At 40.5% G+C, this 27,430-nt stretch overlaps 2 protein-coding genes and 1 long non-coding RNA gene across 5 annotated transcripts; all 3 read right to left on the reverse strand.

Annotated features, from left to right (window-relative positions):
- Positions 1–213: 213 nt before the first annotated feature.
- On the reverse strand, positions 214–10,281 carry LOC132983824 (uromodulin-like). Of its 3 annotated transcripts, XM_061050337.1 has the most exons (13): positions 10,170–10,281; positions 9,994–10,085; positions 8,846–9,631; positions 8,250–8,684; positions 6,948–7,262; positions 6,241–6,654; positions 5,126–5,440; positions 4,209–4,408; positions 3,340–3,491; positions 1,032–1,274; positions 747–906; positions 561–636; positions 214–458 (listed from the first exon to the last, which is right to left on the reverse strand). In XM_061050337.1, exons 2-13 carry the CDS (start codon positions 10,067–10,069, stop codon positions 439–441), a joined length of 3,192 nt encoding a protein of 1,063 aa, XP_060906320.1. In that variant the 5' UTR covers positions 10,070–10,085; positions 10,170–10,281; the 3' UTR covers positions 214–438. The 3 variants fall into 3 exon arrangements, 1 of the variants encoding a protein (XP_060906320.1); XR_009674880.1 differs by having other exon boundaries at positions 561–906; positions 6,241–6,645; XR_009674879.1 differs by having other exon boundaries at positions 561–906.
- Positions 7,576–8,243, reverse strand: LOC132983985 (uncharacterized). The gene is made up of 2 exons (XR_009674893.1): positions 7,694–8,243; positions 7,576–7,662 (listed from the first exon to the last, which is right to left on the reverse strand). It is a non-coding gene; the product is annotated as an uncharacterized LOC132983985 (long non-coding RNA).
- Positions 10,282–13,701: 3,420 nt separating the features above from the next.
- On the reverse strand, positions 13,702–27,394 carry slc26a11 (solute carrier family 26 member 11). Its single transcript, XM_061050413.1, has 15 exons — positions 27,264–27,394; positions 26,199–26,428; positions 25,843–26,083; positions 24,764–24,956; positions 24,199–24,284; positions 23,133–23,355; positions 22,182–22,360; positions 21,982–22,054; positions 20,112–20,223; positions 19,284–19,339; positions 17,494–17,634; positions 17,290–17,417; positions 15,945–16,044; positions 15,702–15,835; positions 13,702–15,497 (listed from the first exon to the last, which is right to left on the reverse strand). Exons 3-15 carry the CDS (start codon positions 26,053–26,055, stop codon positions 15,387–15,389), a joined length of 1,749 nt encoding a protein of 582 aa, XP_060906396.1. The 5' UTR covers positions 26,056–26,083; positions 26,199–26,428; positions 27,264–27,394; the 3' UTR covers positions 13,702–15,386.
- Positions 27,395–27,430: the final 36 nt, after the last annotated feature.

Raw genomic sequence — 27,430 nt, forward strand, 5'->3', positions numbered from 1 at the left:
ACCTCTTCATGCACAGATGGGCAGGATTTGTAAAGTCTGACATATTCAACAATCAGGGTAATCTTTTTTTTAAGTGTTTATTTATAACACCTGCAAACTTGCATAATAGGCTACAGTTTACACCTAACTTGGAAAATCTGTCATTATTTTAATAATCTACTTTCAAACAATATTGGTTCAAGAATTGGTCCCGAAATGACCACAGCAGTGAAGAAGAGTTTGGTAACATGTTTTTTTTAATACATTTTATTATTTCTTTGTTATTGTTGATTTGTTACACAATCATTACAAAGGACAGAAGAATCAGAGCAGGCTGTGTGTGAGTGTGAAAAGTTTGATTATAAAAGGTTAAACCAGTTTTTAAAATAGTTTCATGTCTTGTGTATAAGAGAAACGTCTTCATGATATGACATTATGGGATGTTTTGGTGTAACCAGCTCACTTAGTTGACTTGTCCCCTAAAGATTAGGAAAGAGAAATAACAAAAACATGCTTGTTATTTCCACACAGTTTCTTGTGTTGGGACATCAGCCCTCAGACTAAATCATATTTTTACTTACAAGCAATTGGTCCAATGGTGACACGGTCCATAGCAACAGAGCTGGAAACAGAGCGATATGTCCTCCTTCGACAGGACTTCATGGTGGAGAGGATACAGAAAGAGCAGATATCGTCACGGTCCATTTTTTTAAGCAGCAGTGATTATGGATGAACAACTCATTGATGAAGTGAACTGTTTGACTTACTGGGACACAGTGAAATCTCTCTCGGTCACACAGGCTTATGTTGCAGTGAAGATAAATGGCTCTATAATCGTCCTCCAGCAGGAAGAGCAGGGCAGAGAAACGAGCACGCAAAGACATGCCACTCTCAATCACAGACACCTGTCGGGCATCGGTCGGACACCTGGCAGAGAGAACGAAAAGAGCTCACCAAGTCCATAAAGCATATTACACTACATCTCACTTTTCTCCATTTCAGTTTAACTCCACAAACAATGTTCTGAGTCTAAAGAGAAGAGGGACACTCACTTGTTCTGGATGAGAGAGTATCGCTGGTAATAGTGAGGATCGGATGAGTGAGAGGCGTAGCATTCCTCCAGAACAACAACAAATCTGAGCTCTCTTTCTGTTACAGAGACACCCACGTACAAAGGTGAACCCAGTGGCAGGTTGACCCCTCCAGCTGGGAAAGTCTCAGTGAAGGCGGCGTTACGGAAAAGAGACATGGCGGCACTGGGTCCGGCACCAGATCCTAAAATACCCCCTGAAGACCTACAAAGAAAGTAAGTTTGAATTGATTTTCAATTAAACATCTTAAAGGGGCTATATGTAACTTTCAAAAATACTGCGTTTGTAGTGACACTGCAGGCCGTTAGGTGAACTGCACCAGTAACCTGTTGCTTGCTCTCGCTCGCATGCTCGTCATACGTGCTCGTACGTACACAAACGAGCATCATCATCGGCCGCGAAACACTGGATATTTAACGGCATAATGTTTACAGAGGAGGTAAGTGGTCATACACATGTGAAAGTCTGTGAAGGAGTCTGTGTTCTGCTTGAGGCCGGTCGTTTATTTGTACTAACAGATTCCATATTAGATTCATTCTCCATCCTACAAACGACAGTCCCGGCAGGCACTACTGTTGATCTCTGTAAGCGGAGCGGAGTGTTTCATACAGGAACATAGATAGACAGTGAACATTTACTTTTTCACATCAGTTAACCGTTCGCTTATTAATGGGCAATAAAAAACGATTTATACATGTAAAAAGTTACATATAGGACCTTTAATTTTGTACAATCAAAATGATTTCTGAATAATCTGGTTTTGTGGTTGTAGTAGTTTATGTATTCATGCTGATACAGACAACAGGCAGTGGAATAAAAATGTTCCTGTCCAGAATAATTTGATGATGGGTTAGGGTAGGACAAAGCGAGAGAAGAGGGATCGACTTTACAGTACAACAATGGGATTACTCTGGGATAAATTCAAATAGCTGACTGTCCAACAAAACGTGTGTTTGGACCTCACTCAAACACTTTATTAACAGGGTTTAGTGCTGTACAAAGCATGTTTCTCTTTTTCATACAGAAAAAAACCTACACTGTAGACTATAATGTTATTTAAAGTGGGTTATAGGTTAGACATCCTGTATACTCATGCTGCTGACACAAACCCTACAACACTGCTTTCATTCACCGTGATACCATCACATTCTTGGTTTAATATTGCTATGGCAATTTACACTTTGAATTTGATTTTAAAAAATATGACATCACTGACTTTTAGATCAAACCAGCACAACTGTGTTTTTATTCATCAAGCCTGGTTTTTGTTTGGGGAGGGATAAAAGCTCGATTTAAAAACATCTGGAGGACTAGCCCTACCAAACCTCTCTAACTACTACGTAGGTGCCCAAATAAAAGGAGCATTCATATAAAAGGAGCATATGCATTTACAAATGAATGCATATTTACAAAAGTAACTAATCTTACCTCCGATAGAATAGACAACATCTTCATTAGCAGTACATTAAGAGCCTGGGTAAAAGTTACACGAACAAAGCAACTCCAAAAAGACCTGGTGTACTTGAGAGAAATTACAAGTGACAGAGACTTCAAACCAAAAACAATAGATGATACATTTAAATTATGGGCTGAAAAATGGCTGACCAGATTTATCCAGTTCATTAAAAACAGGGGGCTGGACAAGAAGCTACTTAACAAAAATAATGGGCAATAAAACTCATAATGATGTACACATACACGTATTGATACACCGAGAATGTTAAGGATAGGGCCATGATAATAAGAAATATTTTTATATTTTGACCACTGGAGGTTCAAATCCCCTCGCCTTTAATTTTCCATTTGCTGACTGCTTTGTATTTTTTAACATCTTCATTGCTGTACGTATTTGCCATCTAAAGATTGCGTACATACAACAAAGGCCTACCCGCTGTTTATATTAGGTACAAAATAAGTCACAAAACTTAAAATATGAAAATGATGAAGAATATAAAAATTTTAGTGACAATGTTTTCCTTGCTTTATCTTTTTTTTTAAATGGCAAATGTAGTGTACATTTTGTCACTAACTGACAACCTTCTTTTTTCATATGCCAAAGGTTTAACGGGGCCCCCTGGTGGATTATCTATGTGCTGTATGTAACTAAAGGAACTCACTGAGGACATGTGTATCAAAAATGATTCACCTGGTTATATAGTTAATATCAACATTTGATCTCAGAAGTATTATCAGGTATTAGTTAAACAGTTCACATGACATATTGACTAGTGCATAGTTCGTAGCAATCAATAAGAGGGAGGCTACTTACGGCAGGAATGGTCTGATAGCCACATTCAGGCTGGTGTCTGTTTCCAGGGGATATGCACAGGAGAAGGGGATGCTCACAGGAAGGTTAAAGGACCCATTGATAACAGGGTAGACAAATAAACTGTTGGAGTAGATCGCATGTGTGCGGTTGGTCTGAAAAACAGGGGTTGATTGAATTAACGGAAAGTACATAGACATGTAAACTTTAGTTGAAGTGCTGTGAGCAGCTGCATTAAAAGCATTACCAAAGAGAGGGAGAAAAAACTTCCCATACAGGGGGGAGAAGCTATATTTAAAATGTTTTAAGATAATGAATAATGAGTCCCTGTGCACCTTAAATTTAGTCTCAGACCAACCAAAAGCTATAAGGTTTAACTTGGAGTACAGTAAAAGAAGAGGGACAATGGGATAAATATTTTAAAGAGGTCTAGATTTTTATTTTTTTTCCCTTAGCTGCATGTTTAAAATCAATTTGAAGGAAAATAACATGACAAAAGAAAATGTTGAAATTCATTTCCAAAGGAAAAGCTAAGAACATGGGCGGTTCTAGGCAGGGGCCAACAGGGGCCAGTGCCCCTGTAACACTGAGCTTGGTCCCCCCTGTGTCCACCCCTCAAAAAGGAAGAACCCCCCTAGTATTTGACTCAACAACCGGATTCACAATCTAGTATTAAATACTGTTACTGAAACAAACATAAATCATGTTATTTAATGTTGTGGTATTTAATGATGTGTGCTATTATTTGGCATAATATATATATTTTTTTTTAAACGATCATCTTTGTCTATTTTTCACCTGGCCCCAGTTTGGCCCCCTCAGTAAAAGTGGTCTAGAACCGCCACTGGCTAAGAAACAAAACAAGTCTGTACCGTCAGAGTGTTTCCACAGGCACCTTCCACAGCGTCTACTTCATACCACACCATGTTATTTTGTACTCTGGCCCAGGAGCAATTAAGAGATGCCAAGTTGCCAGAGTATGGGTTCAATCCTGAGGTGAGGTCAGCCAAATCCAGCCCCATTTGAAGTTTATCAGGGCTGCAAATTAGCTGGTAATCATGCAGTGCAGAGTCTGGAAATAAAATAATAAAAGGATAAGAGAACACAATAAAAATTATTATGCATATATCCTGTGAAACCAAATCACAAACTCTGTAAACTGTCGCTTCACTATGAACAAATTTGAAAGAAAATCATTTTAGTACAAATATTGGAATTTAAATGGGACATATTATGAAAAATCTACTTCGACAGTGTTTTTGAACATATATTTGGGTAACCTGAGTGTCTACCGACCCACAAAATGTAAAATAAATCCCATCCAGTCCTTCGTTTTTTGTAGGCATAAGTCTTACAACACAGAAAAATACTCTGTTTCAAAATTGCTCTCCTTGTGATGTCACAGTGGGATTCTGGTAAAAAATATACCTTCCCCTCCCCTGGTACCTCAACCAATGGACTCCATCCCCAGCCTAGAACAAAATTCTTGTGCAGATCGGCCATTTTTATTCTCGTTACAAAGGAGTGATGTCTACAGGGAAATCTCAGGGGGTCATTGCATTTAAAGAGACACACACACCAAAACGGAGCGTTCTGAGAGAGCTGGTTTATACAGGGTCACAAACCTCCTCTGGTGCTTGATTCATGTTATATTTTGACCAAAGCACAGCACAGATGTTTCACTTAGACCACAGGGGACTGTTTGAAAAGGTGGAAAATGGATATAATATGTCCTCTTTAATATGAGCAACAAGAATTGGCGATTACTTAAACAAGAGTAAACATTTACCTTCACAGACAACACTGGCATCTTCAACATGACTACAGTCGTGGACCCCAAGCCCTGGATGTCTGCACTCTGTTATTGATGTTTCATTCCCGGAACAACCAACCTCATCCAACCAGATGGGTCCACTGCCCTGTCCAAAAGCTGCATTTAGTAATGCTGAACGAGGAGGGCCACAGTCCAGCTGTCTACATACAACTTTAGCATCCCTGAGGTCCCAGGCATCGTCACACACTGTCCCCCACCGACCATCATGGTAGACCTCCACTCTGCCAGAGCAGCGGTTATTAGAGTTGACCAGCCTGACTGGTGCAGCAGCTGACGGAAAACATGAGGCATTACGTTGATGACGTGAGACACAAGAAAGAGTGACTTCAAAAGACAAGATGTTTAAATATAATAAAAAACAGTAACAACTTATGTGTTTTAGTACTGTAAAGATCATGTTTTATATTTATCCAACCCATTACCGTCAACTAAAATCATCCTTGACCCCTCAAAGACAAGTGATATATTTTAAAAAATACATACTATAGATATCAATTTTAAAATAACAAATACTATTTAAGGATGAGTAGCTAGATCTCTGCTGAATATTATACCATAGAAAGCTTTTGACTAGAGCCTGACCGATTAATTGGCTAATATTAGCATATCCCGTGACTATCAGTAATCGCTAACTTTATCCCATATGTGCCGATATTACTAGATTTATTCACCAGTCAAAAAGCATTTCATTTGAGTTTCATTGTATTACACTAGAAGTTCTCTTTCACCAGCAGAGGGCGCTATATAGATTACAACAAGCATTATCACTCTCCAGATTGTCAAGCACTGATGCAAGTACATGCACAGTTACTTTTGAGTGGAGTGACCATCTTGTCCTCCTTATAATATATATATTTTAAGTGTTTGATAACTTCATTTGAGGGATCAACAAAATAGACTTGTATTAGTTTTTTAATCTCTACAGATCAAACATATATCTAACAAAAAGTTATCAGCCGATATTTCTTTAATGGATTTTCTTTTCTCCCCAATATCAATATTGGTATAGGCTCCAAAAATACCATATTGGTCAAGCCCTACTTTTGACAGATCATAACAATTATATTTACCTTCACAGACGACACCAGCGTCTTCATTGTGTCCACAGTTGTGTGATCCAAACCCATTGTGCCTGCACTCTCCAAGCTTTGATTCGCTGCCTGTACAAGAGACATCATCCATCCAGATGGGTCCACTGCCCTGTCCAAAATAGGCAACTGATGGTGCTGACAGAGCCCTGCCACAGCCCATCTGTCTGCACGCCACCTGAGCATCAGCCAGGCCCCATTGATCATCACACACCGTCCCCCACTGTCCACGGTGGAAGATCTCTACTCTGCCAGAGCAGGACTGGTTCCCTCTGTTAACCAGACGGACCTCACCCTCAACTGCTGAGCTGTTGTCGGGTGTTGTGGTGGAGGTGATGTTCCCAGGTGTTGTAACAGGTGTGGGGGGTACAACTGTACTGTTAGATCCTGGATGACCTAAAAGAAGAGTCTCTATCAAGTCCGTAAACAACTACAGTCTACATTGTTATCAATATTTATGAGCAAATGATCTCTTTATTTATCACACACAACAGGCATCATGTTATAGTTGGAAATAAATCTTGATCCATATATTTAAAATATTATACCTAGTACTGCACATTGAACTACAGTGCTACAAAACAACATCTATTACATGTGGTCAGTGTTTGACTTCATTTACGAGAACACTTCAATAGACAAATAGGAGAACAAGAATAGGAGTGTTAAAAAAAAGTATAAACATTTACCTTCACAGACGACACTGGCATCTTCAACGTGATTACAGTTGTGGACCCCAAGCCCTGGATGTCTGCACTCTGTTATTGATGTTTCGTTGCCGGAACAACCAACATCATCCAACCAGATGGGTCCACTGCCCGGACCAAAAGCTGCATTTAGTAATGCTGAACGAGGAGGGCCACAGTCCAGCTGTCTACACACCACGTTAGCATCCCTGAGGTCCCAGTCATCGTCACACACTGTCCCCCACCGACCATCATGGTAGACCTCCACTCTGCCAGAGCAGCGGTTATTAGAGTTGACCAGCCTGACTGGTGCAGCAGCTGACGGAAAACATGAGGCATTATGTTGATGACGTGAGACACAAGAAAGAGTGACTTCTGTCATGATATGGTCTTGTTTAGTTGTGTATTTTCAGTGTTTAGATTTCCTTGTTTTAATTTATCATTCTTCCCTAGTGTTGCTCAGTTGTCACTTTCTGTCTTTCTTGATGATTGTCTATTCTAGTGGTGCTTGTTTCCCTTGTGTGTCAATGTTTCCTTGTTTGGTCTTTAGAGTTTCCTGTTTTATTTTGAAATTACATATTCTTGTGTTTCTCTATGTTCTAGTGTGTTTTGTTATTGTTACATTCTTGAGTTCTCTTTGTGTCTTCAGTGTTTCCTGATTTATATTGTAGTTCTGGTCCTCAGTCTTTCTTGTCTTAATTCCTGTCTCTGTGTTTCCCTGCAGTGTTGATTGCCCTCATTGTGTTCACCTGTGTCATACGTCTCACCTGTGTCTGATTACCCTGTGTCTGTTTAGTCTTTGTGTTCCTTCCCTTGTGTTGTCAGATCATTGTAAGTTGTTGTATGTTAGTTGTAGATGTCAGTGTTTCCTCGTGGTTTGTGTTCTTTTTTTTGGACTTTTTGGATATTTCTATTAGTAAATATTTCCGTTAGTTTCTGCAATTGGGTCCACCTCCTTTGTTTTGTTTTTTTAACATTCATGACAACTTCAGAAGACAAGATGTTTAAAAAAACATTTGTAACAGTCTCTAGATTCTTAAGAAGAGTAAAGATTATATTTTATGTTAATCAAATAGTTGTCTGACAAGTAAAACCCTCTTCAACATCATAAAGACAATGATATATGTTAAAACTACATACTACCTATCTACTTCAACAGGACAAAGACTACTAAAGGTTGAAGAGCATGACAATAATATTTGCATCAAACTCATATTTCTCCATCAGGTTCCTGATTACTTAACTCCTCTCTGCCGAATATAATACCATAACGAATTTCTGACAGATCAAAACAATTATATTTACCTTCACAGACGACACCAGCGTCTTCATTGTGTCCACAGTTGTGTGATCCAAACCCATTGTGCCTGCACTCTCCAAGCTTTGATTCACTGCCTGTGCAAGAGACATCATCCAACCAGATGGGTCCACTGCCCTGTCCAAAATAGGCAACTGATGGTGCTGACAGAGCCCTGCCACAGCCCATCTGTCTGCACACCACCTGAGCATCAGCCAGGCCCCATTGATCATCACACACCGTCCCCCACTGTCCACGGTGGAAGATCTCTACTCTGCCAGAGCAGGACTGGTTCCCTCTGTTAACCAGACGGACCTCACCCTCAACTGCTGAGCTGTTGTCGGGTGTTGTGGTGGAGGTGATATTGACCTGACTGGCAGAAGAGGTCGCTGTACTTGGATCAGCTGTGGTTGAAGGATTTTCAGGAGTTGCTCCGTTCACCTCTGGTTACAATGAAAACAAGGAGATACTGTTGCTTAACTAAAGGAACATTTCTAATCAGAATTAAGAACAACAGGACAATAGAGTCATTCTTTTAATAACTGATTTAGATGAAAAATGTAAATATGTGGTTAAAGAGTTAATGTTACAAATGGAACAATACCTGCACAGTATGCAAGCGAACATGTGCTTGGCTGCACAAGTTTGTAGACGAAGTAGTTTCCATAGCAGAGCTTGACATGGATGGTGTGTGAGGAGAAACGACAGCAGCTTCCTGACCATGAGTTACACACAGTGCGGTTCACAATCTGACCTGACTGTGTGGGATGAGGAGTTGTTATCCATAGAGGAGCATGGGTTCCACACCTTCTTTCAGCCACACACCTCTCTGGAATATTAGCATTGGTTTGCCCCAGAAACAGCCGATACCAGCCTTGCCAGTTAACATCTCTGTCACAGTGTAGGTTCTGGGGGGACGTGTTATTTGTTGAGCGCCAGTCATCATTCAGCACAGTGTACTCCTGGCAGGGGTCAGCACACTGGAGAGTCCCATTCATTCTGACACAGTCTGTGCCTGAAGGACACACAGTGGATCCACAGCTGAACTGGACAGACTGGGAGGAGGGACCTGATCTGGAGCTGGGGGAAGGCTCCAAGCATACGAAAGAGCCTGGAGTGTTTCTACAAACCTGAGATGGTTTGCATGGGGAGTCTGTAAGAGAGCACTCGTCCGTGTCCACACAGCCCCTGTCTGGTGACCACTGATAACCTTCTTTACAGCAAGAAGAGTCACTACAGAGTTTTATATTGTAACACATGAGGCCATCACCTACAAAACCATCGTTACAGACACAAGAGAGCGTCTGGCTTGAGAAAGTGTCGCCTCTTTCTTTAGACTCGAGGCAGGCGGCTTCATCGTGACATGAATCACAGCTGGATACACGTGTTCCTGTGCAGAGTACAAGAATAGTAAAATAAAAACTTTTCAATTTAAAAAGTAACTATAACATGAGAGTGATGTAAATTACATTAACTTTTTTTTAGAACAACTTGTTTTTTCTGCTTTAATCTTACAGAATAGTGCACATCTGAAAAACATACAAATGTGATACTGATATCCTTAGACTACAATTGAAATTATGTGCAAGACAAGACTACTACTACTGTTGGTGCTGAAAAATTACTTCTTAACTTTTAGTATTTAACTAATGTAAGAATGACAGCTTCAAATTATCACTGGGGTGGTAAAATGCAACTAACAGAAACAAATAGGAGAGAAGATACATGATAAAATGAAGTCAAACTGTTTACCTGATGTTCTTACAGTAAAAAACTGTAAAAGCAGGAGTAATAACACACCCCTAGGCACCGTCATTATTGCCCACATCCACGATATCAACTTTCTGAAAAAGAAAAAAAGACACGTCTTCAACCGCATTTTCAATACAATGCAAACAATTCAATACTTTACCCATCTTTGTGCTAACCTTGGAGCTACTGCCGAGTCCAGGACTGGAATAGTTGAAGCTGAAGATCTTTCAGTGAGTGTCAGAATTTATACGCCTGTTTGTGTGTCCAAAGACAATGCGAAACATTCATTGGTGAACCACATAAATGGGTCATTGAAAGCACTGATACATGAAGTATGACATCAAGAGTTACTTATTAATTTAAATAAGACAAATGGATAAAATTCAATCAGTTCTGGCATGCAAACAAAGTCCTGAGTCAATATACTTTATGGTCCCACAATCAATCTCAGGTCAGTGTTGAAACGTAATGGAGACCTCTCGTTCTTCACTAGTTTGCACATCACTCTATCCTCCGACTAGCCCTTTTGAACCACCTTCAGTAAACATCTGGGACTAAAATGCCAGAGGACAATGAGTTTTTGAGCATAAAGGTAACCATGAAAAGGTAGTTTGATCAACCAGCCCAGTGGTCCCCATCCCGTTTTCCTTGGAGCCCCCTCCTGTTGTATCTATAAAAGCTGAGGCCTTGTACGAAAAAAAGAAGACATATTAATGTCAAAAATTAACATAATTAATAGTTTTTAATGATAAAATTCCAACAGAATACGTCCAAACAAACGTTTGAAGATTTACTACAACCTGTGTACATAGGGTGTGCGAACTAACCACTAGACCACAGGCGCTCGGGGCCTACTGTACACACACACGTTCATACCAAAAGAACTTGTATAAACTATCCACCATGTGTGTTATCATGATTTTAGTTAATATGTGCAAATCTAATTTTGACAACCGCAGACAAAGCCTTGTTCCATCCCTGAGATCTTTGGCGGCCCCCCTGGGGGAGCCTAGGACCCCAGAGGTTGGGAGCCACTGCACTGGTCTTAAGTGAAGATTTCCATTTAATCCAATCAAATCAGCACTTGCTACATGAATGCATCAAACTGGATGTCTCATGGTAGCAGTTTGGACTACATATTGTGCATTTAGGACCCGATCTTAAGTTTCATAATATCTAAAGGGTCTGATATTTCTCTGAAATCTAGAGCGACAATTATTCAGTGCAGGGGAAAAAAACAAAGATAACAGTGTACTAGAGTGGATGACCTATTTTTTATTAATTTATAACTTCTTATAATCATTTAGTGAGATTATTGTGTGCCTTCCCGTAATGTTTTATTATGCCCAAGTAAATGGTTGACTCAGGACTTTGTTCCATTATCAAATTAATATCATAATATCTTTTTTACAACAGCTTCTGCCAGGAAGTATCTGTGTGAAATATTAAACTTTACATAATATTAAAAGTATGCATAACACCCGTGAAGAGCTCGGCGTCATTGAAAAAGAAGTCCTTACTTAAACACAACCGTCAGTCACACGGGCAGAAACAACGCAGAGAGCTTATTTTTGGGAAACTCTCTGGATGTGTTGGAATAAATTGGCTCAAACAATTTTACTGATAAGACTTCCATTAAGCAAAACCAATAGTAAAGCACAGTGAGATTAACAGATAATATTTGGACACTGAGGGTGTTTTGATCGTCATTAAATTTTTTTATTGTATGGCACACAATCTTAATAGCAAAATCGACCCCATTTAAGCTACACGCAGATGAAAGAGAAGTAATGGTACTTACATAAATATTTGATTTTCTGAGGGTTTTAACTCTCTGAAATCTTAGTTGTTCATTTAAAAGTAAAGTAAAGTTAAAAGTATTTAATTAAAAAGTATGACTTGATAACAGGAAAATTTAAATTCTCCTTAAAAACAGCTAACAATATAAAGATATTGCTGAACAAGATCAAACAACCTTAGTTGATGTTAAAAAAGGAATTTAGATTTCAAATTTGGAGCCAATCACCCTCATCAAGTGGATGTGCTGTGTCAAAGTTTCATCTGACTTCATGGAGAGTTTTGACAACATAAACAAGCGACAGCAATGATAGAGGATTGCATGCCACTGTAAGCATATTTGTACAGGTGAAAATGCCATATATTCTATGATAATTCAATGGATTGGAATTCATTCAAATTTTGATAGTGTAAGAGGAAAAATCTGCGGGTCACCAAAGTGATTTTATTTTCCCATGAACATACCTTGCAGTACAAATGAACCCAAATCCCCTTGTTCCACTCCAGTCCAATTGGAAGCAGTAACCTAAAGATGGTTTGAAAACTGTTAATAAGCTTTAGAAGAGGGAAAAGTTTGGTATGACATGTAGGAGGTCAGGTTTGAACTTGGGCTGCCCGCTTCGAGGACTACGGCCTGTGTACATGTGGTGTAGGAACTAACCAATAGACAATTGGTTCTCAACTGGTGGAGCCTCAGGACCCGCCACCAACTCCTCCGTTTCAAATTTGCTCAGCTTGTGATGACACATGCTGGATTCTGGTTAAAAAAAAAAAATATCCCTCCCCTCCCCTGATATCTCCACCCATAGACTCTCCCCCAGCCTAGAACAAAACGTTTGTGCAGGTCTGCCATTTTAAGTCTTGCTACAGAGGAGTGATGTCTACGGGGAAAACTCAGCGGTGTTTCATCAAGTTAGACCCACGACACCTCTGAAAGACTTGGCAGTAAGCTCCGGCGTCCCAGAGCCACCCTCCTTAATGCTATCTCTCAGCGTCCATTATACCCAGCTGAAGAACTTCTCTGAGCTATTGCATCCTTCTGTAAAAAAGGCCAAGCAAACAAACAAACAAAAAATGAAACTATTCCTGGTGCTAACATTACACAAGAGAAAAAAAAAGAGTTGAGTCTGTAGAGAGTTTGTAGAAACAGGATAAACTATCCTCTGACTCACAGACCATAATACTATGTCAGGCCTCAGGCTAGTGCAAACTATTTCCTGTGGAACAATGTGTTTTCAAATCCACCTGCATCTCCCAATCACCAGCACCCTTTAGATAGCCTGACTCCTGCCTACCTCCCTTACATTTCTCTCCCTCATGGACAAATTCAATGGCTGCACTATTTGTACCAATACGTCATGATTTCACCTGCCCCCTTCTACTTAAAACCGTGTTATGTTGCCATGTACAGTATATGGACCTTACAACAGACCAATCTTAGAGCTTAAATAGAAGAAAAAGGATATTTCTGCAGTGTGCTGTACCTACTCGGTGGCAGCGGTTACAGGTACTAAGAATGACTTTGTCAAAAAGTGAAATTTGTCTGTGATGGTCTGGTTTCCTTTTGTAGGTATTGAAGAGGCTTCAATGTTAATTTCAACAAAAGTTGAACAATGATACGGATTAATCCTTGATAAAGATACAGACGTTATGCTTTTAGCTAAGATCAACTTTTAAAACCCTTGTAAAGAAGATGGTGAATACTGAAGTGAAGTAATTCTACAGCAAGCAAGAAAAACAAAACACCTCAAATTAGTTATTTCAAAAAATCTTAATTGAAAGTGCATTGAGGACGAACTCGGTTTCCCAAGAATGATATGCAAACGAGGACATTGGAGAATAGAGGAAGAAAGACCATATCCATACACACTCCTTTAAAAGAAGAAATAAACTGATAAAACACAACCAGAATAATAAAACAAAGACATTGATGTATTTTTTCATGACAGCACAGGGGAGAGAAAACATCATCTGGCTTTACAAAAACTATCTTTTAAGGTAGAGAGCCCTTGTTAAAAAATAATTATTTTGAGTACACATTTTCACTGGTCTCTGATCAGGAACTCTTTCAAGTGCTACAACAGTCTGGTGAACCATTACTAATGCTGAGGGCAGTTGATGGATTACAGGGTCAGAGGAAGGATGAATGTTACCTGTGAAACTGACCCAAAGTCACTCAAACACTCCCTGGTATTGTGTAAGTGATTTCAGCTTGTGGCAGGACTTTTGGACTGTTCTGTTCTCAAAAATACAAATCAACATAAATGCATGCTAGGTGTGGTAACAGAACTTATATAAGTTATTCTTTGCACATTTCCATGATTGATATCCTCAATGGTTTTAAAAAAAAAAAAAAGTGTTTACTTTGTGATTAATGCACTCTCTACAGCCCTTCACATATGTACTCAAAATGTGCTGAGATCTGGTTATTATGCAACTGGCGCCAAAAGGGTGCGATCTGCATGCACATAATGAAGCTGCTTTGGTCTCTTTTCTTCTTGCCAGCATGTTCTTTTCCACTCATTCATTGATACTGTACGTCCAATTACATACCCCCCTCCCTCCCATTGGAGACGGAAAAATCTCCAGTCATGAAGGACACGTTTGACCCTCATGAAGCTATCAGAGGCAGGCTGTCTGGAAATTTGCAAGACATTTTCAAGAGTTCATGTGTGAAAAGGACTTACAGTAGGAAGAGTTCTCAAGCTCTTTGGAAAAGTTGTTTTTGTTCCTTCAACCATCAAATTAATGCTGATTGGTTGTGTTTTTAAAATAATAAATATATATCACCAATGTTAAAATGGATCTCTTAAAGGTGATCTAATGTAATCACAAATAAAACACTAATAACACAGTCTTAACATTTTATATTCAAGGCCGCTTATAGATGGGAGCGCTGATAGCCTAGTGGTGATGTCGATGTACAGAGGCTAGAGTCCTCGATACAACGGCTGTGGGTTCGAATCTGACCTCGGCCCTTTCCTGCTTGTCACCCCCAACTCTCTCCTTCCAACATTTCCTGACTCCCTTCAGTTGCCTATACAATAAAGGTAAAAAGGCCCAAAAAAATATCATGTGGATATTATCCGAAACTTCTGCTTTAAAGAATCCGTCTACTCTCTGCTAGTAAATAAAGCCCTCATATGTTTTGTTATCCGAGACACTATCTGACTGCACAAATCGATGAAACAAAGATCGCTCCTCCTCCTTTTCTCTATAATCAAATTTGGTCTCTTGAAGCCCTGCAGGCAACTGTAGTTAAAAAACATATATTAAATATATTAATATTAAGTATTGTCATTTTCCCAGCTATCTTCTTTATCGTACAAAACAATGTCCCACAAAATAATCTAAAGTGACATCAAACACCGCTTCTTCTGGTCCAGTGGTTTTTGTGCGTGTATAATATAGTGTTGGAATGTTTCATGATACTTTCAGAGTCAGTTTCAGAGTCTATCAGTTTGACGCTTCCTCTGACGGGTGAAAGAGGGGCATGGCTTGGCCACTGGCAGGAGTTGATCAGTTAATCAGTTTTTGGAGGTAGTTGGTCAGTGTTCACCTTCAGAACGGACAAAATAATTCCTTGATGAGAAATGTCATTGATCTTTTCGGAGGCCACTTGACTCCATCTGCAGCGCTGCCTCGACGGTGTCTGTATACGTGAGGCCCTGAAGATCAGAGGCCAGGAGAACATCCAGAACGGAGGGCTGAAGATGGAGGAGAACAGAGGAAGGGAAGTGTGAGACAAAGAGTCAGCCATAGTGGAGTGAATAGTGCGTACACTTTCTTGAACTCCTGGCCCTAAACAAAACTAAGCTTCCAAGGTTTTTCAATGTTCACACTGAACTAAATGGCTCATAATCTGTCACTAAGTGAAAAGTCTGTGAAAAAGGAAAATCTGAAGGTCTTACCCGCAATCTGGAAAAGACCAGTCGCACTTCTCGTAGTTTGAACTGCCTCAGCAGGTCACTGAGCTCGCTGATCACCGAGTAATCTATGACGCTGACATGATGGCAATCCAGGACCACTGACTGCGGGGGAGATGCTAAGGGAAGAGTACATGAGAGCTCAAACTGGAAATCATGAATCACAGAATGTTAGAGTTTAGTATAAGTGTCCTCTGAATAGAAAGAGACTCTTAAACAAATCCTCACCCTGCAGAGCCTGAGTGTGAATGATGCGACTGAGATACTCTGTGGCAGGAAAGCTGAGTCCGCTGCCCAACTCCATCACCAGCACACCGTGATCAGACACCTGAGTACAACAGGCACATGCTGTTTCCATAAATCTGTTACTTTAGCACTGTAAGAACCATTTTATGTTATTCAACACACTAAAACAGCCACTTTTCCTTTGTGTTTTCCTCAAAGATCTTTTCTTAATTGGCATCTAAATGGAAAGGACACATCGGACATGCTGTGCAGTGTTGGAGATCGAACCCTCGACGTCCCGGTTAAGAGACGACCGACTCTACCAACTGAGCCACAGCCGCCCCAGCTCAGTGTGTGGGGACTTGGGTTGGGAAGACGACTGTTGACTGTTCCTGGTAAGGTAAAGTTCCTGATAAGGAACTAAGTATGGAAATTGCAACAGTGCCAGTTCACATGGTACTGCTGAGGAGCGCTTAAGCAGGTCACCAGCTGCTTGAGGTGCTGACTCGTTTTCAGCCCCCTCACTGACAACTCTCCATTAATGTTACAATTCACTTAGCGACGTACAGTACATCAGAGAGTTAAGTACAACACTAATCCATTCATACACCGTCACCGAAGGAGTTGGAGTGTCCAAGTACACATCGGACATGTTGCTCAGCTGGGGATTGAACCATCGACCTCCCAGTCCGAGACGTGACGACCCTACCAATTGAGCCATTGCCATTAGTGCATGCCCTTGTTTCTGCATGTGTGTTTTTTTTGGCCTATGTGTGTGTAGCATGTTCAACCATAGACTGAAACAAACTGAATTTCCCCTTTTGGGATTAATAAAGCATGTCATTTTCTTTAAGAAAGAGGAAGAGTAGTTTGGAGGTGATTCTCTGTTGAGGTTCTTCAGAATGGTCCATAAGGTCATGCCTTACAATCACAGAAAGATGGATACTATAGAAGCAATCATTCAAATGTTTGTTTTGGTTTAGATTAGAACAACAAAAACCAGCTGTTAAATATATTTCAACTCATTACATGGCTAAAAAAAAAAACTGGGTTACACTAAACTCATGTTGATCTGTGAGTAATGAAAGCTAGTTAAGCTCCTTTTATGAAGACTACAGCGTTAACTGTTGCCATGGACACAGCCCTAACTGTACATTCCAACAGACTGGTCAAAATACATGTATTTATTTTAAATCAATTGATCATCAAAAAAATAAAAAAATAAATCATTATAATTTTTACCTGAGCAGAAAACAAGCAGCGCAACATTCAACATACTACTTCTGTTTCAAACTGAAAGGGCCACACACTCAGAATCACACAGTGTCCTGTTCAGTTATTATGCTACCTTTATCTGGGGCCTTGCCGTGTTGTAGAGCAGCAGTGCTCCAGATACAGCGACACCTCCTACGATGCCGTACTGCACCTGCCAGAAGCTCATCAGGAACGTCACCACAAAAGGCAGCAGGTCCAGCTCTGTGGAGACATGTTAGCGTTAAACCAAAGGTAAACAAATACACATGAGACAGTTTAACACTGAGCAGATACCTACTTCGTGTCCTCCACATCTTAGCCACAACGGGGTAATCCACCATGGGAGATACCGCGCAGATGATAACAGCAGCTAGAGAAGCTTTAGGGATGTAGTAGAAGGCCGGCATGAGAAAAGCCAAGGAAAGTAACACAATCACACCTGCAAATAAGCACAGAAGAAGAAGGAGGTCACATTTAGAGGGATACATAATGACCAAACTTAGAAACAAGCAGAAAGGAACTATCAATATACACACTTTTTAAAAAAGATTGATATTTAAAGATCAGACTCGAAGCCAGGCCGTCAGCTAAGAGGACGACCTAACCGCTAGGCCATCTGTGCCATCAATACATACACTTAAAAACACAAGAGGTGGAGGAAGTCAGAGAATGGAAAGTCACAAGGTATTTATGATCTTTTTTAGGTTGTTCCAGACAACATTTAAAAATGATAAAATATTATTAAAATAATTTGCTAATGTTGACATTTTGCTGCTGTTTGATATGTTTTGTGTTTGTGGTCGAGTCTGTTGAACTAGGTTTTTTTAAATTTGCTCTTACTGTCCTGACAGACAAAATGTGCAAATCTAAACAGAAGACACTAAGAGAGAGATAAGGATGAAGAGAAATAAGACAAGAGCGAGAAATCACCAGTCAGCCATAACATTATCACCCCTGATTGATTATCGCTTTACAAAGGCACCTGTCAGTGTCTGGGTTATTTTAGGCAGCAAGTGAACATTTTGTCCTCAGAGTTAAAGCGTTGAAACAGGAAATGGCGATGGCATGGATGTGAGTGACCAAGACGACTGGGTCAGAGCATTACTTCAGCATCTTTTGCCCTATTCACCACTGCACTGTTTCATATTTAGTCATGTAAATATTAGTCTTTTCTTATTGTGTTTATTTTTTATATTTAATGTTGTAGCTGTACATATGAGAGCACAGTTCAGCGAAGTTAAATTCCTTGTGTTTGTAAGCATACCTGGCCAATAAATCTGATTCTGATTCTGATCTCCAAAACTGCAGCTCATGTGGGGTGTTCACAGTCTACAGTGGTCAGTACCTACAAAAAGTGATCCAGGAAACGAAAACCTGTGAATGGGTGACAGGGTCATGGGCCGCCAAGGCTTGATGGGCATGGGGAGCAAATGCTGGCCCATATGGTCTGATCCAACTGGAAAAAAAAAGGTGAATGCAAGTTCTGATAGAAAAGTGTCCGTACAAAGTCCATTTCAGTTTGTTGCATAGCAACAGATTGTTCAGGGTGTCCACGATGATCCTTGTCCACGGCTGAAAGCGCCTACAATGGGCATGTGAACTTTGAGACTGGACCATAGAGCAAAAGTTGGCCTCAATTTTGACCCTGGCCTCAGAATTCCTCATATCTTGACCCAACCGAGCATCTGTGGGACGTGATGGACAAATAAGTCCAACCAATGGAGGCCCCATCGTGCTACTTATAGGACTTAAAGTTAATTTATTTGACATTATCTGCCTAATATGTTTTAATAAAGCATTAACTGAGTGTATTTACATCAAAATAACAGCATTTTATCTTCCTGTAAAACGTTTCAAATGCCTGATCACTCAACCTGCACTCAGGGGCGTTAACTACTTTATCTACCAATTTGTCAAAGCTAATGATCCAATCAAATCCACTACATTATGTCCCACCATCTCTTCTTTTAAATGGTTTTATCCCGTTTTAGTGGGAAGGTGTTTATAATGTCATGGCTGATAGATGTATCTTCTAACACGTAAGAGGTCAGAGGAGATACAGGGACAGTTGAAAATGTTTGGACTTACTGGTTACGATCCCTCCAGCAGGAGAGCAAACACCAGTCTGAGAGTTCACAGCTGTCCTGGAAGTGAGGCAACGACACTGTAAATATAAAACATCTGAGCTCTTTCTGCACACACACACACACACACACACACACACACACACACACACACACACACACACACACACACACACACACACACACACACACACACACACACACACACACACACACACACACACACACACACACACACACACACACACACACACACACACACACACACACACACACACACACACACACACACACACACACACACACACACACACACACACACACACACACACACACACACACACACACACACACACACACACACACACACACACACACACACACACACACACACACACACACACACACACACACACACACACACACACACACACACACACACACACACACACACACACACACACACACACACACACACACACACACACACACACACACACACACACACACACACACACACACACACACACACACACACACACACACACACACACACACACACACACACACACACACACACACACACACACACACACACACACACACACACACACACACACACACACACACACACACACACACACACACACACACACACACACACACACACACACACACACACACACACACACACACACACACACACACACACACACACACACACACACACACACACACACACACACACACACACACACACACACACACACACACACACACACACACACACACACACACACACACACACACACACACACACACACACACAAACCTCCCAAAGCTCCCAGTGACCGGGTACGCTGACACAAAGGAGCCCATAATGTTAGTCACACCGATGGCCAGCAGCTCCTGATTGGCATCGATCCTGTAGTCGTTCTGACTGGCTGAGAAGAAACAGGAGGTTCAATAAAACATTTATACTTGCTGCCTTATATTTTGATGCTCATATAGCTCTTAAAACATCACTTGTTTTGTAAAATGCTTATATAAAGTCATTGACTTCCTGATGGAGCTGAAATTTTGGTACAGTGGGGATTTAACATCCAGTTACATGCTTAAGTTTAGCAATTATAATGTTTACCATGCTCACAATGTTACTTTTGCATGTTAGCATGCTTACATGTTAAAGATTACTCGAACAAAGCACAGAACACAAAGAACAGCGAATGCTTATAAGGATGTGACTAGTGTTGGTGCAGGAATCTGGTCATAAACCAAAGTACTGTAAAGTCAAGTTAAGGCGTGAAGACGGCTATAAGGAAAGGTCGAGGGAATACTACATTTAATTCCAATTCATCTTGAGGGGATATTAAAGTCTAAATTTCCACATTTCATGACAACGAAGGAGCTGGACATATTTTTCTAAAAATCCACAAAGTAAGAGGCTGAGCTTATACCAGTGGTTCTCAAACTTTTTAGACTGCTACCACCTCCGAACATATTTGGCTCTCCAAGTACCAGCATTATGGTAGATGTTAAAATACACTGTAGGCCTATTTCAACACACATTTCATGCAAGAGGCAAATTAATTCATAAAAATAATATTATTTATTATTGACTTCTGGAAGCCACACTATAGGACTACTAAGGGCTAGCGCTAGAACTGGCAATTAAACTCCACACAACTCTGACATTGGCCCAAATCAAAAAAAAGAGAGAGAGAGAGAGAGAGAGCGAGAGGTAGCGGGAGAGAGAGAGAGAGAGAGGTAGCGGGAGAGAGAGAGAGAGAGAGAGGTAGCGGGAGAGAGAGAGAGAGAGAGAGCGAGAGAGGTAGCGGGAGAGAGAGAGAGCGAGAGAGAGAGCGAGAGAGAGAGAGGTAGTGGGAGAGAAAGAGAGAGAGGTAGTGGGAGAGAGAGAGAGAGCGAGAGGTAGCGGGGGAGAGAGAGAGAGAGGTAGCGGGAGAGAGAGAGAGAGAGCGAGAGGTAGCGGGAGAGAGAGAGAGAGGTAGCGGGAGAGAGAGAGAGAGAGCGAGAGGTAGCGGGATAGAGAGAGAGAGAGCGCGTGAGAGTGCAGGCGCGCGCTCTGCAGGCTCGGTGCAAACAGTGCCGCTTTATTATAAGTCTCTGCGTTCAACATAGCAAAACTGCCTTTTTTTAAAAAAAATCCAAAGACGACAAAAGAGAGCAGAATCACATCAGCTTCAGAGCTACAGAGAGAGAGAGAGGGGGGGGGGGAGCGACTGTCCGTACATGCATCAAAACTGGATCATCTCCTGGCTCCGTTTTAAAAATGTAAATGTGCAGCTGCTTGCTACCGATTGTGTACTGAACTCAAATAAATAACAGAATATCTGTTAATGTAGGCCTACAGCTGCTTGCTGTTGATTCAGTACTGAACTATAACGGAATATCGAGTTGAACTTTATTGTTGTTGTTTGTTGCAAAAAGTAGATTAATTTAGAGGGGAAAACACATTTGATATAAATACAACCCAATAGATACAAGACAGATAAGATAAGAGTACGACAAAAATAAACGTTGTTTATGCTGAAAGGGTTTGTTTTTTATATTGTGGAGATTTCTGGCACGCGTACCATAGTTTGAGAACCACTGGCTTATACCAAAGTGGTCAACCAATAAACAGACACCCCGACCACTTCCAACCCAAGCTCAGTGCATGTAGCGCGGCTCAAAACACTTACCAAAAGCTTTAGCAATAGCAATGCTCTCCAACAGACCCATGAAGGGAATCACAGCAAGTCCTTCCCCAAAGCCCTGCACAAAACCACACAGACAAAATGGAAAGATATTTAGGAAGTGAAAGTTGCAGTTCAATCATAAATGAAAAAAAAAAAGAAAAGATAAACTTCCATAACCCTGAGGCTTGGCGCGATTGTCTCACCTCAACGATCTCTCTAAAGGAGATGACCGTGCCGTTGGCTGTGATGTCTGAGGTGGGTGGGGGCTTGAACGGCGGGAGCCCCTGAGAGGTTTTTCCAGTTATTGTGAACACTCGATAACCGTAAGCATCCCATGAAAATGCTACACAGGATGCGGCCACGACCACCAGAGCGTTACGCACTGACCAAGACAGAGAAGAGGGTTTTAGACACAACATTAGATTTTGAACAGTATTACTGACAGATAGAGAGACTCACACACACAATACTCTTTAGAACCACAGCTCAAATTGAATAAACATGTACAGACAATTTTAAAAACACCAACCTAAACGTTTTTGAGTTAATTAGGCACTTCATGCCAATTCAGGCAGCCCAGGTATTTGTGTATTATATGTATGTATGTGTATGTATATATGCATATATGTATTTATATGTGTATGTAGCCTATGTTTATTTTCTTTCTCATTGTTTATCCTGCTCGCCCTCATTGTAAATGATGGCTATGCTCTCAATTATTTTCGAGTTTAAATAAAGACATACAGTATGTACAGTATACAGTGTTTCCCCTAGGTTTACAGCGTTGGGGGGGTGGGGACAAGCCGACATGGTGACACGACGACAATCTTGGTGTTCATGGGTTACTTTTAATGACCGCTGTCCTTTTCTATTGGAAAGGTATCCTTAAATTACTTCTTTCCCTGATTTCCGACTCTATCCACTATCGTATCTCTACAATAAAGGCCCAAAAATAAATCTTTAAAAAAATAAAAAAATAAAAAATTCTTTATTTTACTTCAGTATAATGGTAGGGGAAACACTGGTATATGTATATATTGAATGGCTGTGTGGGCTCAAACCTCAGTTTCATTCTCTAAATTGCATCGTCCCTATCAAATAAAAATAATTCACTTCACATGCATGCACACAGTCACAACCACACAGGGACTGACTTGTAGCAACAGTCCACACTAGTTTCCTGGCGACTCTGGAGCAGGTGGAGTCATCAGAGTCTTCAGAGCTCAGATTCTTCTTCATGACCACCAACACGATGAGGAGAGCAAGACAGAGCAGACCCAGCACCATGTCACCTATCCTGGCTTCTGAGATCTTGTAGAAGGTGTAGTACACCTGCAGGAAGAACTCCTGAGGAACTCCCTTGAGTCCCAGAATGTTCTGGAAACAGAAACAACATGACTGCCATCAGATGAAATCCCTGACACGAATAGGAGTAGAAACTGTGAAACGATGACCAGAGGGTGAACCACCGGTTCTCTCTTTGCTTTTTAGATAAACACTTCTATTACCATTTGGCACAGGGGACACATTTTTACAGTTTATATTAGGCCTGTCAGAGGACTACATTTTTAAAATTGCGATTAATCGAGACATTTCAATAGTTAATCAAGATTAATCGTATTTCTAATTGCATTTGAATTTAAAAATAAATATTGTTAGGCTTTTATTTTGAATTTTTGCACATTCTTAAGCTGATATTACTCTTGACATGTCAACTGAGCTGTCTAGAAGTTTTCAAAAGTGAATTGTGACTACAGGGAGACTCTGCAGGGGCATATCCACGGAGTGCCTAAAATAGCATATGATTAATAGCGGGAAAAAAAATTAATGCATTTATTTCTGGACCTTATTTTAAGTAGGAAGAGGATCAAGATTTATTTATGAATTAAAGATTAAAGTCTTCTCACTTATAAAAATGTGCCCATATTCAACAGACTTTTTTTTTAATTGGGTTTTTTTATTGTGGGCTGAGTTCCTTGTTCTAAAGTTTTATATGTAAATATTGCATCATATTATTGACTTTTTATTGTTTTTTAGTCTTGAATGTGAAGGTGTAAAACTGAAATAAACCTGTGGCTATGATATAATATAAAAGTTTAATAGTAGCATGAGAACAGGATCTGGTCAATGATGTTGCCTAAGATGTATGAGTACTTTGTTTTTATGACTCTGTATGTGTGTGTGTGTGTGTGTGTGTGTGTGTGCATGTTAAACCCTCACCTTAACCTGCCCAAAGCCAATAGTTATGGCAGCAGCACAAGTGAAGCCTTTTATTACAGGGTAAGAGATGAAGTCCAGCAGGAAACCTGCAGAAGCCAAGGAAAGTCATGAATTATTTACCAGGCCATGACCCTGACTTGAAATAAAAGCATGGCTGAGAACCACAGATTGTGCAGACATTGCGTGTGGTTAAGCAGAGGAAGTCGTACAAGTGATGGCAGGAAGTAGTTCTCCTGCACTATCACAAACTAATATCCTGTTTCTTCAAATGTCTGCAGTTCTGTCTCAGCACCATGTTGAATTTAAAACTCTCTCATTTTTGTGTAAAATTTTCAAAAGAGCTCACCCTAAACCCTACAGGCAGGAAGATTGAACCCTTATAATACCATTTCTTTGCTTTAAAGTGACAAGAATGTCTCAGATTGTCAATAAAACCATTTTAATTACTTTGCAAATATTTATGTCTTTTGCAGATCCTCTTGGGTCACGAGTGTCGACCAAATTAAGAAAACCACCAAAACTGGTGTCACAGGTTTTTCACATGACTACAGCTCCGCCCCCTTACCTAATCTCAGTAATGCCATAACAGCCTGGATGAGTCCACAGAGGAGACTGAGCAGCACGGCTTGGTTTGGGTGCCCACCCACCACTGAGAAACACAGGAGGGACATAATCGCCGTAGGACCCAGTGTCACGTCTTTAGAAGTCCCCAGGAGGCTGTAGATGAACCCCCCCATAAAGGCAGAGTAGAGTCCGTACTGTAAGGATTAAATATTATGATTCAATGATGAGAAGTAAAGAAAGACAGAATAGCAATAGCAAGGGGGCGTGTCCAGAAGAGTGGCCAGGGGTGGCATGGGCCCCCCTTGAAATCTTAATCGCCATCCCAGGTGCCACCCCAACGTCTCCTAAACTATGATTTGCTATTTGTTCCTGTCAGACACCGGACTTCTGTTAAAATCATTCAGGCTGTGTTGCAGCAGACTCGGTCATATCTTAACACGTCTTTATTAGTCATTTAAAAAGTAAATAAGTTATTTGCCAATCTGTTCCATAAGACTGGTGCGTAGGAAAGGATTGAGTCCATACTAAGTTTAATGCAAACCCTTGCACACTGTCTTACTGCCAATGAACTAACGAGCATTCTTTTGGTACATTGCCTTTATTGTATTTCTGCAAGTTGGATGGTGTGCAGGAGTTTGCATGTCATTTTTTACTTCAGACTTTTCACATATAATCTTTTTGAGTCCTTGTAGAATTAGGATTATAAGATGTGAATGTTACCTTTATCTTATGTTACTGAAAAGTAGGTATGATTAGTGGAGACAGAAAGAGAAAATAAATTAATGTGTACATGTGTGCAAATGTCTCCCCTGCATCAATCAGAGCCCAAGTTGGTCCATCCTATTTAAAAAGTCTGGAGCCGCCACTGGCAAAAGCAGCACAATGTATGTATCTATTGATGAGTTAATAGAAAAAAATTAAGCTAATTAAAAAAGTGATTGCATTCCATTAACAGTAGTTTTGGCAGTCATACTCAAGGGTAGTAAAGGCTTAAATGGAACTAGATATTAACCTTCCTGGGGATGGTATTTGCACAGAGTTGAATCAAAAAAGATTTTAGACACCTCAGTTAGGATTTACCTGCACAGGAAGGCCGGCTACTTCAGCGTAAGCCAGCGCTTGAGGTACAGTGGTCAGCCCAACAGTGAGGCCTGCAAGAAGGTCCATTTGAAGCCATTTCCGGTTGTACTTGGGCAACCAGGAGAGGATTGGCAGCCAGGACTTCAGGGTGCTGTAAGAGCAGCAGCCCCGGCGGCTGTCTGACACCTGTCTTAACAGAGGCTGGTCCATCATACAAGAGTTACAGGTGAGGAAGGAGAACCTGGAGAGGAGGAGGATGGAGGAAAGGATGAAGAGAAAGCAGCAAAGATTAAATGACATGTTATATATTCAAATGTGCCTGAGTCTGCTGATTAGAGAAAAAAGAAACAACTTACACAAAGCGATTAATTTTCCTCCTCTCTACTTTAAATGTCACTCATAAGCTTGTGAGAAGTGCTTCTTGTTTCTTCCGGCCTTTCTCCCCCACAGACCAAGCATTCAAGATATCACAACAAAGAAGTGCTCTGTGTGCTTGCATGTGTCCGTTTATCTGTGCGTTTTTCTGGACAAACACACAGCAAGTAGAAGGAAGATGGACGCCATATCAGCAGGTGCGTGCTGGAATCTGTGTGTGAAGAACAAATAAAAGTCATCAGGGAGAAAAACTTGAGAGCCTCCATGTGACGGACGAATGGCCGCACCTCTGTTTACAAGTCAGGTTTTTGTTTAAATAGCTGACAAAAGATAACCTACATGTCACTCTATGAACCCTTGCACCTTTACTTGGTGTTTTTATTTGTCACATGATGATCATATGACAGGTCAGTGCTTCACTGACCTGTCATATGTTTTGCAACAGAAAGCAATATTTCTCCACGACTGCAGGTCAGAGGTCAAACATATTTAAGAACTAAAAATGTTCCTCAGATTTATGTGGAGCCATCAGAATAATAATGCTTTTTATAATCAAAGAATGGAAATTACCTAAACATATTGCTGTGTGACAGGATCAAAAAGATGAAGAACAGGTGAAGGTAGAGCAGACCAAAAAGGGATAAAAGACACAAAAGAGAAAACTACACAGAATTAACTTACAACTCTCAAACAACACACTATAGAGAATAGAGAAGAGAATAAAACAGAATAGAAATAATAGACTACACAAATACAAAGAAAGAGAAAAAGAGAAGAATAGGGAAGAATACACTTGAACAGAATAAAGAACAGTAGAATAGAAAAAGGGCAAAATAACAACAACAAAGTAGCTTTGAATAAGGAGCAGAAAGATGAAAACAAAAAAGGTAGCATAGATTTATAAATACAAAAATAACAACAATATATACGGTAGCAGAATTAAGAAGAATACAATAAAACAGAATAAAGCAGAAAAAAACAAATGAGAAAAGAACAACAAGAGCCAATAACAAAGCAGAAAAGACTAAAATAAGAGAAACTCTTACCCAGCCTCATTTCTTCTTCTTTGGCATTATGAACTGGTTCAGCTGTGATTTTCTTGTCAAAGCTCTGCTGTCGCTGAACCCACTTCCCCAAAAACTTGGCATTTTGCTGATGAAGCGCGAGACCGGTGGTTCCTGTTGTGGGTCGTCACGTGACCGTCGTCATGTGA

Source organism: Labrus mixtus, chromosome 2, assembly GCF_963584025.1.
Source record: "Labrus mixtus chromosome 2, fLabMix1.1, whole genome shotgun sequence".
NCBI classification, from domain to species: Eukaryota; Metazoa; Chordata; class Actinopteri; order Labriformes; family Labridae; genus Labrus; species Labrus mixtus.